This window comes from Carassius gibelio, chromosome B3 (assembly GCF_023724105.1).
Source record: "Carassius gibelio isolate Cgi1373 ecotype wild population from Czech Republic chromosome B3, carGib1.2-hapl.c, whole genome shotgun sequence".
NCBI classification, from domain to species: domain Eukaryota; kingdom Metazoa; phylum Chordata; class Actinopteri; order Cypriniformes; family Cyprinidae; genus Carassius; species Carassius gibelio.
In genome coordinates, this window is record NC_068398.1 from 28,166,078 (window position 1) to 28,186,078 (window position 20,001).

The 20,001-nt window shown below is 37.5% G+C and overlaps 1 protein-coding gene across 1 annotated transcript in view; it reads right to left on the reverse strand.

Moving 5' to 3' along the window:
• Positions 1-20,001, reverse strand: part of wnk4b (WNK lysine deficient protein kinase 4b) — a 51,170-nt gene that overhangs the window by 7,064 nt on the left and 24,105 nt on the right. The window contains exons 5-14 of the mRNA XM_052552163.1: positions 11,012-11,100; positions 9,220-9,439; positions 8,706-9,108; positions 6,180-6,382; positions 5,647-5,720; positions 4,830-4,965; positions 4,514-4,630; positions 2,901-3,074; positions 2,324-2,378; positions 1,957-2,085 (exon numbers count right to left, since the gene is read on the reverse strand). Coding sequence (XP_052408123.1) covers positions 1,957-2,085; positions 2,324-2,378; positions 2,901-3,074; positions 4,514-4,630; positions 4,830-4,965; positions 5,647-5,720; positions 6,180-6,382; positions 8,706-9,108; positions 9,220-9,439; positions 11,012-11,100 — 1,600 coding nt within the window. The remainder of the gene's footprint in view (positions 1-1,956; positions 2,086-2,323; positions 2,379-2,900; positions 3,075-4,513; positions 4,631-4,829; positions 4,966-5,646; positions 5,721-6,179; positions 6,383-8,705; positions 9,109-9,219; positions 9,440-11,011; positions 11,101-20,001) is intronic.

The window sequence follows — 20,001 nt, forward strand, 5'->3', positions numbered from 1 at the left end:
AAATATCGAGTTTGTTCCTGTAGCTCCACAGCTAATGTTGTGCTAAGAGAGAAATTGGCATGGAAAAGTGCTCTGAGTTACAATGACACGACTGAAAGATTAAAGAGTGAATGTTCATTATGACGCCCGTCATACACTGAACGTCCCCAAGAGGTCCGGACTGTACTGACTGTCTGTGTGACAGAACATAGCGCTCATTACCTGGAGACCAATGATGATTGGCTCTGATAGTGGTGATATAATCATCTGAATTTTGCTTCATGTGTCGAAATCTAAACATACGTGATTAATCAATACAGCGATTGACAGACTAATGCACTTTGAGACACCTGAGGTAGTGCAAAAACAGTATTTTGTAATACAAGCTTTTATTGAATAGCATAAAACAATGGGGCACTAATGACCTATTGTGTGAAGAAAAAAAAGACATCTGCTGGGTAGGGATGCAACGATTATAGATTTTGTTGGAAGATTGTTATGCATTTATAATGTATACAATCACATGGACACTCTTTAGATATCAAAGTGTTATTTATTGCTGCCTTTTGAAACAGAAATAACACAGTAACCAATAATACAGCACAAAATAATAATAATAATAATAATAATAAAAGACCAACAAAAGCCCATCTCTCCAACTGGGATTGAAAAGGTGACCTCTGCTCTGCAAACATCCAGGTCAGTATTTCCCTTTTGAAAATAACTAAGGAAAATATATGATGAAAGTATTTAATGTTTTCAGTGTGTAGCCTACATTCTTTACTTTTTTTTGGATCTGAGGCAGAGAACTGGAAACATGGTATAAAAAAAAAAACTTGATTTTTGACTTATGATTAATACTGCAGTGAAGTGAAAGTGACATACAGCCAAGTATGGTGACCCATATGTGGATTGAGAAAATAATGACTATTATTTTCGTTTGTGAGATCGGAGATCACGCTGCGCACTCATACAAACATTCAGGAGGACACAAACTTGTTGTGAACCCTGCCCTGTGACTTTTATTATTAAAATAGCTTAGAAGTTAAACACACATTGGTAGAGAGACGCACTGACGCAGGTTCACACATACACTTCTCTCTCTCCCAATCAAATAATTAATTCAAGCCCCTAAATGTTATGATTAATTAATTCAAATAAATGTGATCTTACCGCATTATTTAATCTCTATCTGGTCTGAAGCGGGCAGAATACTGAGCTAATGAGCCGTAGCTTCACGTCGGTCTTGTCTTCACGTTGTGCATTAGAATAGCCTAGTTTAAAACCATTTATTCTCTCTTTAGCAGCAGTTTTTCTGGCCATATTTAAATGACACCATGGTCATTCTTGGTTTACCCAAAATAGTCCCACATTATTGACTTCAGCCATTTCTCTGATGGAAATAAAGGATCGCTGTGTGGTTCCTCTGTCATAGTTCATCTAGTGTGTGTAGTAGCCCCCATGTCTCTGATAAGCACCGCATTTTAAGTTGGTGCACCACTAGAGTTACTTTGTTTTCATTTCACGCAAGTTGCAACTGTTCCGTTCTGGGCAACAGAAGCACTCGGTTTAGCGGAACCTTTACGATTAATTAACCGTGACATTTTAAAGCGACGGTTAATTGTGAAACCGGTTAATCGCTGCACACCTACTGCTGGCCTTGATTCAAGTTGCATGTAATGACAGGAACAAAACCGCTTTCTATTCAGTAAACCTGACAGAATCTACATGATCTAACAAGATTATAGCTATGTAGATTAATTACCATTTGCATGTAAATGTTGAGCCCCATCCTCATGTAAATTAGATTCCAGCGTCAAGTTTTTGGTACGTACCACTGGTAACCATTTTCTGACTTTTTAAGGCCATCATCAATAATGTGGTATAATTTCCGGTAGTGTTGCTTAGGAATAATATGCATTGTAAAACGCACAGCACATAAATTCAAAGGAAAGAGAAAGTGATCTATTGTTGTACCTGTAGTGTGGAAGGACTGTGAACGCAGGGGCCGGACGGGGGGAACGGCATCGGGATCAACATAAAAGTCAGTGCTCAGTGTAGGTGAGGAACCCCGGGTCACTGGCCCTATACTGGCAGCAGCATAATCTGAAGCACATACAACAATAACGTTATATATCATCATATTTTATCATTTTTATAGGCTTTTTTAGATTTTAATTAATACAATATGTAGTGCCTTTATTACAATTTATTTGGGGGGCGGGCGACACATTGAGCATTTGTTTGTTATTATAAAAGACTTTTACACATACTGTATAGGATGAGTGTTTGTGTGTATGTGGTCTACAATCTGCATGTGTGTGTGTGTGTGTGTGTTTGTTACCTGGCAACGAGGAGGAGGAGTGTGTGCGAGCGAGGCCCTGCGTGTAGAGATTGGGCTGTGGAGGAAAACAGAGCACCCGTTGGCATTAACGTCGCCGTCAAGAAAAGTGACCAAGTTAGGACCACGTGTGAGAGAAGCACAAGTCTACAATAACACTGTTGCTTATTAATGACTGCTCAATATTGAAGACTAACTTCTCCAATTACAATCATTGTAAAGAACACACTGTGTCTTTGTTCGTTAATTGTTGTCTTTAACATCCGATGACATCAGAAGATTGGATTTCTGAACCACAACATATAAAATCCCAAAGTTAACAACTGAGATCCAAACCCTCGCCAGACACACACATACAACTTCTTATAGAAAAACCACTCAACACATATTCAACACTTCCTGCTTTCAAACTTTTGCCATCATTTGGACCATTGTAAACTGTTTGCTTTAAAAATTAGAAATTTTATAAAATGCTAAAATACAGTAGCTATATGGACATATTTATAATAATTTTCTCTCTCTCTCTGTATAAATATATATATATACATTCTTTTCAATGATAAAAGCAGTGGATACAAACCTGTGAGGCAGACAGTGAGCCGACGGCGCTCAGATAAGGCAGACGAGCGTTGTCTCTGGGGCCCAGTGACTCCAAAGTCTCTCTTTTCATCAGGGTCTCTGCTCGACGAATGATGTCCCTCATGCGGTGAATGAATCCCTCTCTCTCCCCAGGTAGGATAAACTCATTATGTACCTAAATGGGGTGCAAAGAGACAGATCAGTTAATTGGGTTGATTTAATTTTGAGTCAGCTTGCGTGCTCTTTTGAGCAGAGTTTCTTAATGAGTTCAAAAGTCTCCTTCAAAGCTACTGGAATTCAGTATTGATGCGGGGAACAAAGACATGTACTCATAATGTAGCGAAGGGAAACACTACTGGCTATATTTAAGACTCCTAAATCCAGTCTCAAGGCCATGGGCTGGATGATCAAAACAACTTTTAGTCACAGCTAACACAAAGAAGCCAAAGAAAGCAGCTAACAAAAGCTATTTTCAGTAGCTCTACTAAAAACACTCTCACCACAGATTCCATTTTAGATCGATTTTTTTTGTGTCTCATATTAATACTGAACTTAACTTGCTATAGCATCTTTAAAACATTCTACCAATTGTGCAACTGAAAAACACAGAAGCAGTCCTACAAGTCCATATTACCATAGGAAAACACAATAGCAGCCAGAGACACAAAAATGACAAATACACATTCCAGTGATTTTTCGCACTAACTGAGAATGTGATGAGTCACAAACCAGTTCTTTCTTCTGTATGCGAACAATATATCAGAAATAGCTGATAAGTCACAATGGACACATAAGACTGGTTTTCCACTGGTAATTGAAGGTGCAAAATGTTTTAGAGGAACAGGTGAGAGAAACGATGTAGAATAGATGTTCCACTGTAGGTTTGAGGTAACAGAGTTTGTGCAAACACAGAAGCTGAACCATCAACACTTCTCACGGTGTAATGCCGTTCTCACAAGGAGTGCTGCCTTATCTCTGTCCTTGTGTCCTCTTTGACCTCCACAACTTTCAGTTTACACATATTTAGTGGAGTGCGCTGGAGACTAAGGGCAACTGTAGTATGTTTTACATTTTCCAGTAAAAAAGACACTATGCTGAAATTGTGTAAGTATTTACGTATATATTGTAAAAGTATTCACTTTTTTTTATCATTTAAAAACATTTAAATAATTATATATATCACAATACCAGTCTTAAGTCACTGGGGTATATTTTTTGCAATAGCTAAAAAAACTTTGTATGGGTCAAAATTAAAGAATTTTCTTTTATGCCAAAAATAATTAGGATATAAAATAAAGATCATGTTCCATGAAGATATTTGTAACATTTCCTACCGTAAATATATCATATCATATGTAATTTTTTATTAGTAATATACATTGCTAAGAATTCATTTGGACAAATTTAAAGGCGATTTTCTCAGGATTTAGATTTTTTGCACCCTCAGAGTCCAGATTTTCTAATAGTTGTATCTCAGGCAAATATTGTCATATCCTAACAAACCATATATCAGTGGAAATCTTAGATGATATAAGGACAGTTTGAGACTGATTCTGTGGTCCAATGTCACATATATATATTTTTTTTTTTCTTTTGAGTGTGTTGCTTGCTTACCATCACTGCAGCAATGTCTTCTGGGTTGTCTCCATCCAGATCGAATTTAAATGTCACCATCTTGCTGTTATGGGTCTGTAGTTGACACTCTACAACCCGATCCACTTGATCTGACAGCTGCATGAAGAAAGACACAGGATGGGAATGATTTGTGAGCATTTATCACTGAGCATATCACAAAAAGCCAATTCATTTTTAAAGCAGTAATCCATTTTTTTTAGTTTAGACATGCTTTCCGACTCAGCATTGGCATGTGTGAGGTCAGGAACGAGGTATGGACAGTTCATTAAGGCTAGCTAATAAACAGATGAGTCACCCCAGTGATGCGTAGCCGTGAGCGTGCCCTCTTCCTGAGCAGCTTGGTTCCCGTGCGTTTGTTCTGATTTTTCCCGCCTCTCTCCGAAAGACCCTCGTTTCCATCACTCAAACCAGAGGTGACATCAGAAGCGTAGCTGTTACGAGAGGAAGGATATAAAACACATGGTGACATTCCGACTTCCTGAAGTTCACAGAACAAGACTTCACTGAAAGTTCCTTTTATCAATTTACCTCTAACACATAAAGGCCAAGTAATTTCCCACAGATCTTCTAAATCAGGTTGAGCTAACTGAGTAAGATGCAACAGTGTCCTTGTGTACCCATTTGACCATATGCTACCTTTGCTTTGCCTTCATCTCGCTTCCTACAGAAATGGCCTTCGAGGTAAATTGCTCCCCTGAGCTAAATCATTACCATTAATGCACTTACCACTAGGCTATGTGTGGTGTATGTGTGTGTCTATACATGAGTCACACAGAAAAAGAACTGCTCTCCACTGCAGCACTACGGGCAGTGTGGGTAAACGTGGCATGATGTTGGTCAGTTGGTGAGTAAGATTACAGCTCTCACAGCTGGGATCAGGTCCACACTTTCTTGACGTCAAAACAAAAGCCAAACCCACACATGCAGTAGTGGAGGTTTTATTAAATGGCAGTCTTGTATAGATCTGATTCTAAATTCATAGCTTAACTGGTTAACCAGGTTGATGACATTGCAAGGTATTTAAAGTGAACATTTTTAGACAGGTGGCCCATGTTTAGTGTGTAGGGAGCAGTCGACACTGTGTATGGACCCAGTTAATCTAACAAGCTTGCCTGTCGACAGGAGAGGAAAAACCACTGGCACTTCCTGACTGGGCCCTCTCTGTGGTTTGGGACACAGCAATGCTCTGTGGGAGAAAAAAGAAAACAATTAGCAATGTAAATTGTGACTCCAGTGACTCATTTAAATTAATATTTTATTTTATCAAACAGAAAGGGCATTTTAGGGGCTGCTTGTCTGTTATAAGTTTTGTAGTATCAGTCAAAAGGAGTCTGAAATCTTGCCTTTTTCTTAGCTTGGACTACCATTCACTTATGCTCACCAAACTTGCATTTGCAAAAATACACTAAAAACAGTGTATTGTGAAATATTATTTCAATTTAAAAAGACTTTTTTCTGGATTTAATATATTTAAAGTTGCAATTTGTTCCTGTGATGGCAAAGATGCATTTTCAGCATCATCACTCATCATTACATAGTGTCACGTTGTACACGTGGGTCAAACATTTAATTGTTAGTGTTGGTTGGATGATATATCAAACAGTCATTAGTGTCCATCATTATCTCATGCCCAATGGTAACGTACTGATGGGAAACGGAGAGCTGGGATCTCTGCAGCTGGAGGGGGTGTGGCTTCAGCGGGTGGAGCTTCAGTGGGTGGGGTTTCCACATGAGGAGCTCCACTGGTTGGTTGTGGAGCCGTGGGGGCTTGGTTTGCAACAGGAACTCGAGCTTCTGAAGGATCCTGAATCCCAGAAGAGCTGAGATATCCATCCGTCTCACAGTCAGCTGCCATGGTAACCACAATTCAACCAAACAAGAGGAACAAAAAGGAAAGTAGTTTGTTCTAATAATGCTAAAGTGCATAGAGATGTCATGCATGCCCTAGCAAAGCTTACAGGGTTAGTTGCATAAACACAAGTGACTATGTTAAAACTAGTTTGACCAGCTAAATTAGGTGAGGGGTAATCAAAAAGTTAAAAGTTATGACTTGTCTTAAAATATAGACGAATAACTTTTTTAAACTAGTCTAAGCAGTTTATTCAACTGCGCACAGGATACACAATGAATTTCAGATAAACTAAACAATATACACTATTCTTCAAAAGTCAGTAAGACTGACAGAAAGAAGTATCTTATGCTCACCAAAACTGCATTTATTTTATAAAAATAAAAAAACATACTGTGTAAATGGCAATATTTTGAAATATTCCTACAATTTAAATTCTTTTTTTATTATTATTTTAATTACATTTAAAATAACAAGATCCTTCAGAAATCATTCTATTATACTGATTTGGTGCTCAGGAAACATGTTGGAAATGAAACAAATGGAAATGACTGACAAACAAACTGTCCATTATTTTTACTGTTTCAAAACATTCTGGCCAGATTTAAAAGACATCTAATGATGTAGTTTAGTTGTTTTAAACTAAATTACCCTTATAAATCGCTGTGTAAGTTAGTAAACATTCTGTACATGCGAATGGTTGGGCAATGAATGTATACTGTACAATGTAGCAACTGTTTATCCAATAACAAGTAAATCGTGTTGGTTTAAATGTCATTTGGTCATGAGAAACATGTTTGATTTTTGGTTGGCCCGAAGAGACATGTGGAACAATATTCCTGGAACAACATTCCAATCAACCAGTCAGGGATAAGCTTACAGTTATTGTCATGTTTAGGCTTACAGCCAGGATTAGGAGCTTTTACAAGGTTCAGTAATGACATAGAAAAGCATGCAGATGCATAAAAAATGCATATGCATTGTAGGGCTGTCAACGAATATTCTAAATTCGAATATGTATTCAAATAGTTAAAAAAAACGAATTTCGAAGGTGAAAATTAATATTCAAATGTTAAAAAAATGTGGAAAAAAAAGGCCCACGGTAGTAGAGGCGTGGTTGTCTGCTTTGCGAGTGGGCGCGCTTGCGCGCCTTAGGGTTCAGGGACAGGTCACAGGAGTCGCACTGTCTGGCACAGCATCACTGCTGAAAGTTGACGCGTCTTCATGGAAGATGCCACCAAGTTCAGAGCCCAACTCGACCGCAGCAGAGAAAATGAGGTAAAATTATTGACCCGCAAGATAAAGTTGTATGCAAGCTATTTAAGATACAGTTAGCATACCATTCGACCACTAGCAACATGAGGTCACATCTCAGAAATGTGCACCCAAATGAGCATGGCATAATGTGTGGAACTCCAGCTAAACAGTCACGTCTTGACACTTAATGTTACTTTGCATCGCCCGCCGCAAGCTTTTTGTCTGCAACACGACAAGAGGCTATAACAAATAAAATAATTTCGTTAATTTGTAAGGACATGGGTGGGATGGGGCACGCTTCGGGGAGTTCTGTCAATGGATCCGAGGTTTGATTATTTATTGTTTCATGTCAAGGAAAAGTTGCACGTTTACCACAGCACAGCTCGCTCGGAGCATTCAATGTCAGTTCTATATGCTGTAAAACTTCATCTAATATTAATAATATTTGTTTCAATCACTGAATGAAACCTGCTATATTTGTGACAACGAGACCTTAAATTGCTTGCACAAAACTCTTGATCGGCACTCAAAATTAGTTTTTTTTTTTCATTTAAACCGTTATGCGCAGAGAATGTGAGGGGTGAGAGAGCGTGAGGTCTGCAGTATTGGCCATTAGTTGATTTCCTTGTTTTTGTGTAGGTAATACGTTGTCATATATGTTTAAACTTAAATAGACTACCTATACAAGTAGTTATGTCTCTTTGTATTATTTTGTCCTGTTATTGACGTAATGCGTGTCATTGACAACATTCAAACAGATTTTCGAATAGTTCAAATATTCGTGTTTTTTTTTAGAGGGAATATTCGAACGTCATTTTTGAGCAATTTTGACAGCCCAAATGCATTGATGAATTGTTCACAAAAAGATCTATAACGTGAATGCAGAAAATAGAGAAGGCAGGGCTGTCCAGTCCTGCAACTGGAAGGACGCTTTCTGGCAGAGTATAAGTGAGACTGGAGCTTAGCAGGATAGTGTCCCTCCAGGAGCAGGTTTAGACACCTCTTAGAAAGGGTGAATATCTATTTCATGCCGACTTTAATACACAGAAGAGTACACAAACTTACAGGTTGCTGATGAGTAGCTGGAGTGATGTATGTTGAAATACTGCCGGTGGTCTGCATCTGGCTCCTCGGGTTCGGTGGCAAAGCTGGCATTGAAGCCAGAGTCCAGAGATTCGTTTGCAGGCAGGGAAATGGGGCCTGACACTGTGACAGTGGGCGGAGCTTGAGTTTGGGTGGAAACGGGCATTTCTACAGGAGGCTTAGGAGCAGATGGGTTAGAAACTGAAGGTTCGGCTTCAAGAATAGGTTCAGGTTCCTCCTCAATCACCTCCTCCTGTCGCCGCTTCTTCGCCTCTTCAACTTGTCGGCGGAGCTTCTCTCGTTGGCGTTTGATGGCGGTAACGCGGTCACGGATGGCTTTGGCCACCAGTTTGTAGTCTGCCTCACAGACGAAGCCAAGAACAACCTGAAGGAAATGGATTTGTCATTACTTTTGCTGATGTGTTCAGTAATGGCATGAAAATTGCAATGTAAAAATGGAAATTAATCGCTATCAAATCAAGATTTTCCATCTCACCATCTCCTGAGCCACCTCTTCCGGCACATCCTTGTAGAGTTCAAACAGGAACTCAATGGCGTTGTTGTCCTTATACTTGCCGTGGAGCTTCTTGGTGTCATCCATTCGAAGCCAGAGTTTAAGACCAGACTTCACCATGTCATCCTCCTCAGCCAATTCGACACGGACACCATTATTCTCCTGGAAGAAAGTGTGCTCTAACAGGTCCTGGATAGTGTACCTAACCGAGATTACGAGAAAACACAAAAGACTGTATACTTTCTTCTGGATTTTAAAAAAGGGCATCAAGGTTTGGCTGGTTCACAAGAGCTAGTTAACCCCTACTGGTAGACGCTGTAACTACACCATCTAGAATCCATTTAAAAAAAGTTTTACAAGTCACATGCAAGTGACAAATAATAATTACGCTCCTAAAAAAGCTATTTTAAACTATTGTTTTCGAGGAACGCTGTTTACATGAGCTATTGCTTTTAATGAATGCAGATTATTTTCACAATATTTTAAGACAATTTACAACCATGTTGCTTTGTGAAACATGCAACCGGTAAAAAAGGTTTTAAAAAAAAGTAAAATCCCAGCATAATAAGGTCTTAAATCTTATGAGAGATGGACTGTCAGACAAGTACTTTGAGATCTTAATGGGACTGAGAGTAAGAACATTCATCTACAAAAACTGAAGTTAATTAAATCAACACTATTAATCATCAGAATTACCTGCTGCTGGATGGAGTGAGTCACCACTAGTGGCTATTGACCAAACGCTTTACATAATGGTTGGATGACATTAAATGGACCATTATCCTGGCAGAAATGTGTTATATTAAATTGATTACACGATTATGAGGATACTTTGGGTAGATGAAAAGTGGTGTGATTGAGCAATTTCATGTGGAGAACAGGTACTGATGGAAACTGTTAATTACTTTTTGTAAGTACAAAAATTGAAAAAAAGACCAAAAATCACGTGTGCAGGAAGTCCACACAAAGTTACTCTATTCCTAGTGATTTGCCTACAGAGTTAGCATGACATGTGGTCCAAAAAAAGTAAGAGAGTTGTGATAATAATGAATATACATACATTTCCCTTACTATGTTTCAAGCAAATCCTTGTAAATAAAAAAACACATTTAATCCAACATTAGTGTGTGCTACTGTGTGTATGTATATGTTAGAGTACCATGCTGTTAGCTTAGCAACTTGCTAATGCTAAACTTTATTGTGAGGTATGTGTTTTGCTATTTGCGTAGCTGCCAGAGTGGAGTGTTCTAAATTGGGCTTCCGTCATGGTCATAAGGCTTCCTTACAAGTGTGCAACAAAAATAAAACCCAAAGATTAGCTGGGATTTAAAAAAGATGGGCAGCAATGTGTTAGTAACCCTAACTGTAACTCTCTCTCATTTTACTAGTGACCCAAAGCCCAGGGGTCAAACAACACAGAGGAGAACGTTTATGCCCACGTAGTACCACTAGAAAATCTGAAGTGTTCATGTCGGCATCTTTGATACTGTTGATTCTGTAACCATGTGTCACCTGATCAATATAGGGCAGAACAGAAATATCAAACTAACAAAAACAACATATCTAATAACAAAAATAGTGGCGTGCAGGGCTTTCTGAGGAGTTGTTTAAATGTCAAAAGGACAAGAGTCTGGGTATTGTTGTTTTAACAGTAAAAACCCGTCTGGCAGGTGTTAAAACATTACGACGACTGCTGGTGCACATACACGCCTTTGCAGCTCTTTGGTTACAGATGTCCCTATTTGTTAAATGACCTTGTAGACATTATAGTTACCTTTCGTCTTTGTTCATCCGGATGCATCCTTCAATGATCTCTTTCAGTTCAGGGACTTTTACTTTGTAAAAACTGTCTGGCTTCATGCCCTGAAAAAGAGCGAGGTACATAGAGGAGGAGGGGGGTTTGGGGGATAGGAAAGGGTAAAGAAAGGAAAATTCACTTTACAGTACTCTTCAAACTGTAAATTGTAAAAGTGTGAATGTAATGCTGTATTTACATAGCGTTGGTATTTACATAGTGCTATATTTCTAAGGACTGGAATGAGGAAGTTACAGATCATTTTTACAATATTTACAGGTAGAGTATTTAAAGATATTTAATTCTGTCAAACAAAAGAGAACTGCATAGCCATGTGCCTCATATTTTGCCAATATTTGGTTCCCACAAACATAGTAAAATCTGAAATCATGTACAATGCATGGACCAGGCGTATCAAATATTAATTTAACACTGCTTCATATGCATAAATCTTAAAATATGACAATATCTAAATAATCTATTTATATATTGTTGCAATAAACAGTCTGCACTCCCTTTTCTTGCTCGATACACATTAGGGCAAGAATCTTATAAATGTATTTTTTTTTTAATACTGAATTGCTCTGTTGTTAATCACAGTTCATCAAATTATGTGCCGAATCAAACTGAATAATTTTTTTAAATGCTTTGGAATCCAGTTTAAACATTTTAAAAACCTAGTGCTCTCAAACGATTAATCGCGATTAATCGCATACAAAATAAAAGTTTTTGTTTACATAATATACCATAGAAACCATCTAGACTTTCATCCAAGACTGCATCCGAACACTCGTCAATGACCAAGGCAATACAAGTATCGTATATTTAACTGAACGAAACAGAGGTTTAGTATAGGCTATAAACCTCATTGTAAAACGGCACTGATGATTTTACTCAGGTGGTTAACTGACTCTTTCAATTGCTTCATTCTCTGTTTTTTTTCTGATAGTTTCATCCATTAAGTCTCATTTCATCTTTCCCGATATATAAGTTATTGTATGTTTGTTTGTTTAGATTAGTTATGTGTGTAAGCGATTTGTTAATAAAACATGTGTGCACAAATAATAGTTTCTGGTCCTGCTTGTGAATAATGTCCCTTTACGATTCTTATCCAGCTTCATGCTCTAATGCATTAATACTGTAGCAAAGATCTTTCATATCTTTCTTAGAGTTGATATTAATTTAAACTGAATGTTCACTGGATGAACAGATAAGTTGATGGCAATTTAATTCTACTACAGTTACTACTGGCAGCTGATATAAATAAATTGTGATTAATCATAATTAATTGTAATCATTTGTATATACTTGAGCTAATTTGCTAAAATATTGTGGATAAACATCCATCACACAAGAGGTGCTTTGCAGAGCATGGTTTGGTTGCCTGTTTCCACACTCAACTCTTTTTTGAGTTTTACAAGGACATTTCCACAATTGGGCATAATAAACACTCACAAACACACTTATAAAAATGACTACAAAGAACACTTTGATTAATTCTATAATGGATTTTAAAGAAGAATTGCTAATGGTACAGTCATTCTATAAAATCACTGTTCTTCTAGAAGGACCATCACTTTTTTCATTCAGATGATAAGAAATCCAATTCTGGAATTCAAGGAAACGCTATTTTCACAATCCACCTCCTTTGTTAAGTGGAAAAGCAAAATTAAATCAAGCCCTTATTCTGAGACAGCTAAAATCACACTGTAAAACAAATGAGGTGAAAACCACAAAATTGTGATGCTGAAGACATTTTCACAGAACCCACTGATTCAAGGTAAATGTCCTCACTGCAGTGATATGAAAAACTTAAGCACATAAACTGTGTGAGTATATGCCGTAAACCAGTTCAAATCCATCACATCATCACTTAAAACAGCGATCTTAGCCTAAAATCCTCACGGAGGACATAATTTCAGTATTCTTCCAGCCAGGTGCGCTGCCATACACTCATTGCAAAAGGCATTATGGAAAAGATCCATGCTGTTGTTGGACAGAACATTTTTGTGGCAACCTCAATGTTCTACACTGCCCAGAAAACACAGAGAGTAACTTTGTGACGTAACCAGGACGCTTTGGTGTTACTTGTTCAGATAATAGGCCCATTGAAAGTTTGAGATGGAAAGGAAAACAGAAAATACAAAACAGAGGTGCAATTCAGCATAAAGGAGGCGGGGCGGCCTGAAGAACTCGCCCCTGAAAACCACTTCTGGGTAAAACTGATCTCGTAGGCTTTCATCAGGGGTTCAGGAGTTAGTTGAAAGGGATTAGGTGAATGATTTTTCACTGGTCAGGCGCCTCTTGATGGCATCAGTCTTTGGAGAAGACCCCTAGAGACTATGAAGCAAAGAACCAAATTTATGTTTGTTTCACACACTGTTAATCAGCTCTTTTCCTACTCCAGCATTAGGTCTCTCGGCCTGTTCAAGCTGGATTTAGAGGTGTTTGGGATCATTATTAGCAGGTTAATCTGAGAGACCATCTGAATGAGTTAAAGACCAGCTAGAAACCACTTTAAACCGGCTAAAACCAGCAAGCCTTAAGAATCCTGTTCTAAGAAACAAAAAAGAAAAAAAAGTTTAATTTCTGGTCTGCATCTTCTCTCGGTTTCTTCTTCCTTGCCAATGGCTTGAGGAATGATCATTGCCTCACATTTATGCAAGAAGCCTAACATTACATCTAAGATTCGAGATTTAAGATTTTTATTTGTCACACACATGGTTATAGAGCACATATCCAGCGGTGAAATATAAATCATATAAATCCAGCTGAAAGTGCTGCAGCGGTCATGTGCTGGTGGCTTGAAACCAGATTTCATACAGAGTTTGCCGTCATAAATATTCACGATTTCATTCGTTTCTAAACTTTCTGTAAGAAGTGAAAACCCTGAAAAACTCTCAGTAATTGCACGTCTTCTCTCAAATAGATTATCTGAACAAATGTCAGTATGAACTCTACCATTTTCTAACTGATCAAAAATGGTTTTATTCATCTTAAAAAGTTACTTTTATTCAGCGTTGTCTTGTTTGTTCATAATACATTTTAATAACAAATTAAACATTCAAATTTCTAACTTTAATTGTTAAAATGTAGTAATGTAGAAATGTATATTAACCAAAATAAATAATAAATGCGGTAAAGTCTTGTTCATGGTTAGGTCATGTTAGTTACTGCATTAACCAACTGAATCTTTTTATCACTAAATTTTACCCATTCAACTCCATTAAGTGTTGTGAGCTATCAAAGAGCAAATGTTGAGAATTACGATTTCCTGCCAGGTCCAGTCGAAACACTTTTCATGCTCTTAGTGTGAAAACATCACAGTAGATGTGAAGTGACCTTTTCCCCAAGGATTGCAGACAGATAGGCCAACCTTTCTAGCTGTCAACATAAACATGCCACTTGTTTGTGTATCAAACTGGAGGCGTCACAAACAAACTGTGCTGAACTCCAGATCATGAATGTACTCATACCAATGTACTCACAAATGTGTCCACAGAAACCAAGTGTTAAATGGCATCTAAATGTTCTCTCATGAGAACTGTGATTAGGTTGATTAGCTTTGCTGGATCTTTGTTCATTTTAAAGGCAAGTTTCATTATAAGGTTAATGCTCACTGTAAGCCAATAAATCGACCTGAAAGCTTTTGATTTCAGTGAAAAGGCAGGTTCAATTTTCTCTGCGTCTTAGTTAAGTGACCACAGTCATCTTGCTGGCGCGGACCTCATGCTTGATGGAGAGGCTTTTCGTCTCTGCTGTGTGTTTAACAGGTAAACAGCATGGGCTGAATTGGAAAATAAATATGGAAAATTGCAAGGTTACATGTTTCGATAAATACATCATGTGTGATTCAGTGTTAGCTGTATTTGAATATAAAAAAAAGTGATGTTAATTTTTGAAAACATCAGTCAGGACATTTTAAGCTGCTATGATGGTTCTTATAGTTAAAGGGTTATTTTAACAACATTTTGTCAAGCTGTCAGTCTCTGTTTTCCTGGGTGTTCCCTAGTAAGCTCACTTCTCTTTAGGCACTTCACCATAGGCACTTTAATTCCTCCAGTCTGGTCCTGTCTTCACAGTAATTGCACTCCAATTAATCGCACAGGTGCAGACAATCCTTTGTCGTTAGTCTCCTTATAAATAGCTGTCCTTCTCTGTTGTTTGCATGGAGTCCTTACCCTATGTGTGATATTCTCGTCTCCTGAGACTCCCCCTTACCTCCGAGTTTTACAGTCCATTTCATCCGGTTTCCTTTTTTGTTTTGTTTGTCTCCCAAGACTGTTTATTTTGTATTACCCTTTTTGTTATTAAACATCATACTTGCAATTGGATCTACCCTCTCCTTGTGTTTTCCCTATCACACATCGTGACACATTTGTACCCCAATGATTTGCATTTTACAGTTCAAATCTCTACTTTTAAGTCCCACGGAAGAAAGAAAAGTCAGAAAAATACAGGTTTGTTACCTCCTGATTCAAGATACAGATTTCATCAGTTTGTTTAGTACATTACATTACCTAGGAATCGAACCATGCTCTATCAGTTGAGCTAATGTGGTAAGACCGACCACATGCTTCAGTGACATCACTGGCTCCGCAAAGACTAACAGACATAATTAACATCTGGTCCAGTCTTAATTCTCTCTGTCTGTTTCCCTCTGGTTCTGCATGTCACTCAATCCGCTGTGGATACACTGACGGTCAGACACAGGTGAAAAAGACATAATCTTACATACTTCAACAATCAGGTGCACCAGTTCCTTGGAAAAACATTATATTCCATGTACATGACATTTCATCAAGTTTTATCCATGTTTAAGCGTAGGCAGATGAGAAGACATCATAGTGGTGTGTACATGGTCTAATTATAGTACATCTAATATGCAGAGGTGTTACACAATCTTTGCCCTCCCGATAACATGCACATTAGTAAGTTTGGTCCTAACGCCTCTGCAACCTCATGAGAACAGACCTGTCCCCATGGCAATGCAGGACCCAGATTCACGTCTAATTGTATTAAACTTAATTAGCTGGAGCCATGACAACGTCAGCATTGCATTACTGGAACAAGTGAAATTTACTTTAGATAAACAGAATAACACTAACAACCTAAAATTAAAAATGTTTTAATTAAAAACAATTTTTTTAACTCAATGACCATGTCTGTAAATATATATATATATACTGTATGCATGTGTGTTTGTGTGTGCGCAGATGTCTATCTATCTATCTATCTACACAATACACACACACAATATTTCTGATATGATCTATCATTTATCTGAACAAAAATTACTGAATGAAAAATATGAATATTTGGATGAAAAGAAATTGAATTGTCAAAAAACTATGACTTGCAAGGTGTCAGGCTCTTGAAGGCTCTTATATTTCAGAAATTGTTCTCAGGTGGGTCACGTTTCCTTTTTAACCGAACAAAATGATTTTCTGCAGTTAGAAAGAATGACAGGTCAAGAACTAAATAAGAGACTGTGTTGCCATGGTGATAGTAGAACACTCAGAAAAAGCCGTGGCATAACAACAGAAGAATTTTAAGTGCAGGGACCGGCGGGTCAGAAAGTTGAGCTCGACCAATCTGAAAAACAAACACGGCGGGATTGAGGATCGTGTTTGTCAGAGAACATTTTATGCACTTAAGACTCTGAATATTAAAGCTCAACCTCGATCCTCGACAAAATGCATGTGTTTTGTGGAATTTGCGCATCGCCCAAAACAAACATACACAAACAGAAACGCATCTCTTAGAGGAGCCTGTTGTTTCCAATGCTCAGTGTCTGCATATAAATGTTTTTCTGCTTTACATGCCTCGTCTCTCTGGGACGCCTGGAACGCGTGCTTTGAAAAACAGCTTTGAAAAGCTGCTGTTTGTCTTCCGAACTTCCTTTGCTCCAGGAACAATTGAACATTCCCTTTTCTGTCTCTTAAAAGCTTGTTTCATGCTTATGCAGATCATAAACCCCGTCTACAGTCTAAACAGAACACACAACTATCTACAAACAACAGTGTCTTTCTTGCTCTCATAAACACGCCGGGGTCAAACGCCTCCTCCACAGACCATGACCGCCGAATCACAAACCCCACGCTCTCAGCCCCCAGTGACACAGAGGATGATTTTCATTAACCCAGGGAAGTGCAAAAGCCCATCGGGATCAAATATGAATGTGCCTTTGAGACACATTCTCCAATCAGCTGATGCTCAGGCACATGGTTGGAGCTCCTTTGGGCTCCGCGTTACCCCGCTGAACTCCTCTGCATCCCTCCCATGCTTGCCAGGGGCCACTGCATTGTTTGTGTCCACACTCTTAGATCATGCATAGACGATCCACTGTGTGCAATGTGGAAATGAGCAGTCATAATCAGTGATTTAAGACTGGCTCCAGTCGGTGATGTGAATGGACATGCAAATGCAGGCGTACAAGATACACATGCAAAATTCAGATATACAAGATATATTCACTATATTCAAGATAAAATTCCGATCTTCAGATATACAAGATATACATACACAGAAAAATGAATCTGTCTAAATGCCTGTTCAAACCAAGCACGATAACTATAAAGATAACGATAACAATATAGTTCTAAAAATTGTCAATATTAAATAATAGCAGAGTCCACACTGCAGATATAACGATAAAGGCACAGAGAAATTATATAGTTGGAATCGCTTTCAGCACTATTTTTTTCCAGTTGATGAATGATACAAAGATTGACACCCAATCAGACTCCATCCTGCTCTAGAGCTTGAGAACTTAAAGTGGCAGATGAGCATGCACTTAGAGAAACAGATTTTATCTTCCACACGTGTGTCGACGCTAATATCGTTATCTTTATAGTTATCGTCCTTGGTGGGGCTTAAATCAGCATTTTTGTCCTGGACCTAGTAAACTTGTACAAACATCTATAAAATTTACTTGAAAATCAATATTTTTAAAACATTCATTATATTTATATTTAAAACAAGACAAAAAATGTATTATGTACTGTACTGCCTTTTTTTATTATTATGTATTAATACTTTTATTTGGCAAGGACACATTAAATTGACCAGTATATATATATATATATATATATATATATATATATATATATATATATACTGTATATGTGACATTGATAATATTAATACAAATATTTAAGCACTGAATCAACATATTAGAATGATTATGTGAGAAATTCAGCCTTACCATCACAGGAAAAAATTACATTTTAAAATATATCATAATAGAAAATATTTATTTAAAATTCTAATATTAATTCACAATTTTACTGTACTATTGAAATAGATGCAGCTTAGGTGAGCATAGGAGGCTTCTTTAAGAAACATTTAAATGCAGACTTCTGAAAGACAGCAATGGATATGTAAGACACTTCCTTAGATTCTTATTTTTATTTTTATTTTATTTTTTGCATCAGAAGCAAACCCATGATGCTAAAATGTTGCCTAGATGGGCTGCTCACTGCATTTTGGAAAAGTGCTACAGTCTCGCTCTGTCCATCCTTATCACTCAGTGTTCAGGAAAACGGAAATCTGCTCTCCGACCAACCATGCAATTTCTGCATGCCAACTTCAAAGCCACAAAGTCTCTTCTCAACTGTGTCAGGAACAGCAGGATGAAAGGTGATGTCTGTTTGTCATGTCAGGCACACAAACTAATGCAAGCATCTAATTTACGCTTTCCTTCCTCTTTCCTTATCAGCTGAATCTGATATGGCCTCAAAAACTAATCAGCGAGGGAAAACAGGAACAAACAACCAAAGGACGTGCTGATTAAAGACCTAGTGCTTGTAATGCCATAAACACTGGACCATGATGCAGAAAGGGACAATATATTGTCTTTGAATGTGCAAAAAAAAAGAGAAGCCAAAACAGGTGTACAATTATCATAGGTAATGCTAATAATGCATATGAAATAAAACAAGAACAACCCAAATAATACTTGAAATTACATTTGCATTGAGTTTCAACTTTGCAAACTCTGTAGTTTACGAAGGATGGCTATATTTTAAGATGGCATCCATATATGTTTTTATGTTTTGCTAGCAAGCTACAATTTATTATCTAGGTCTGTCAGTCCAGCCAGTACAAAATAGTGTTTCAGTCTGATTGATACTGAACTTTTAAAGTATTTGTAAACATACATACTCATGATTAATTTACTCTGAAACAAATTTGTGATAAAGTGAGGATTATTGCGCTGGTCATGTATTCTCAATATGGCACTGCTAATGAGAGACCACCCTTATAATAGAATAAAATCTCTTTATATATATATATATATATATATATATATATATATATATATATATATATATTAGTGCTGTCAAAATTAGCGCGTTAACGCATTCGATTAATTTGAAATATTTAACGCGTTAAAAAAAAATAACGCAATTAACGCGGTTGCAGTTTTTTTTTTTATTTCCAGTTGTGGCCTATGTGTGTTCAACGTGCAAAGAAATATGGATAAGACCAAGGAAGGACTTTTAGACGGAAAGTTTCAGTATAAAACTCTGCCGGATTACTCTTCAGTCTGCCACAAGAAACATTACTCTTCATTTAGTCTGCCACAAGAAACAGCAACATTAAAATCATGAACTCAAATGTCATTTAAAAAAAACAACAAAAAAAAAAACAAAAACAATGACTGTAACAGTGCGTAAATCAGACCTTTCTGTAACGCTAACGTTAATAAGCTTAAATGAAAATAACGAAATAATTGTGTAGCGGAGTATTTTTTGTACACAGTGCCGCGAACTGTCAATCACTCCTGTACGCGTGCATCACTGTCCTCCTCAGCTGCAGCAACTTGCGCTCTCTCTCTTCATCAAGCTTTAAAACAAAAAGGGGACGAAAAGATCATATTGTCTTTGTGCATAGGCTATAGATTAATTAGATAAATGAATATCTAAATTTGTGCCTTGCCGTCTACGGTATTTTTTTAGAACTTA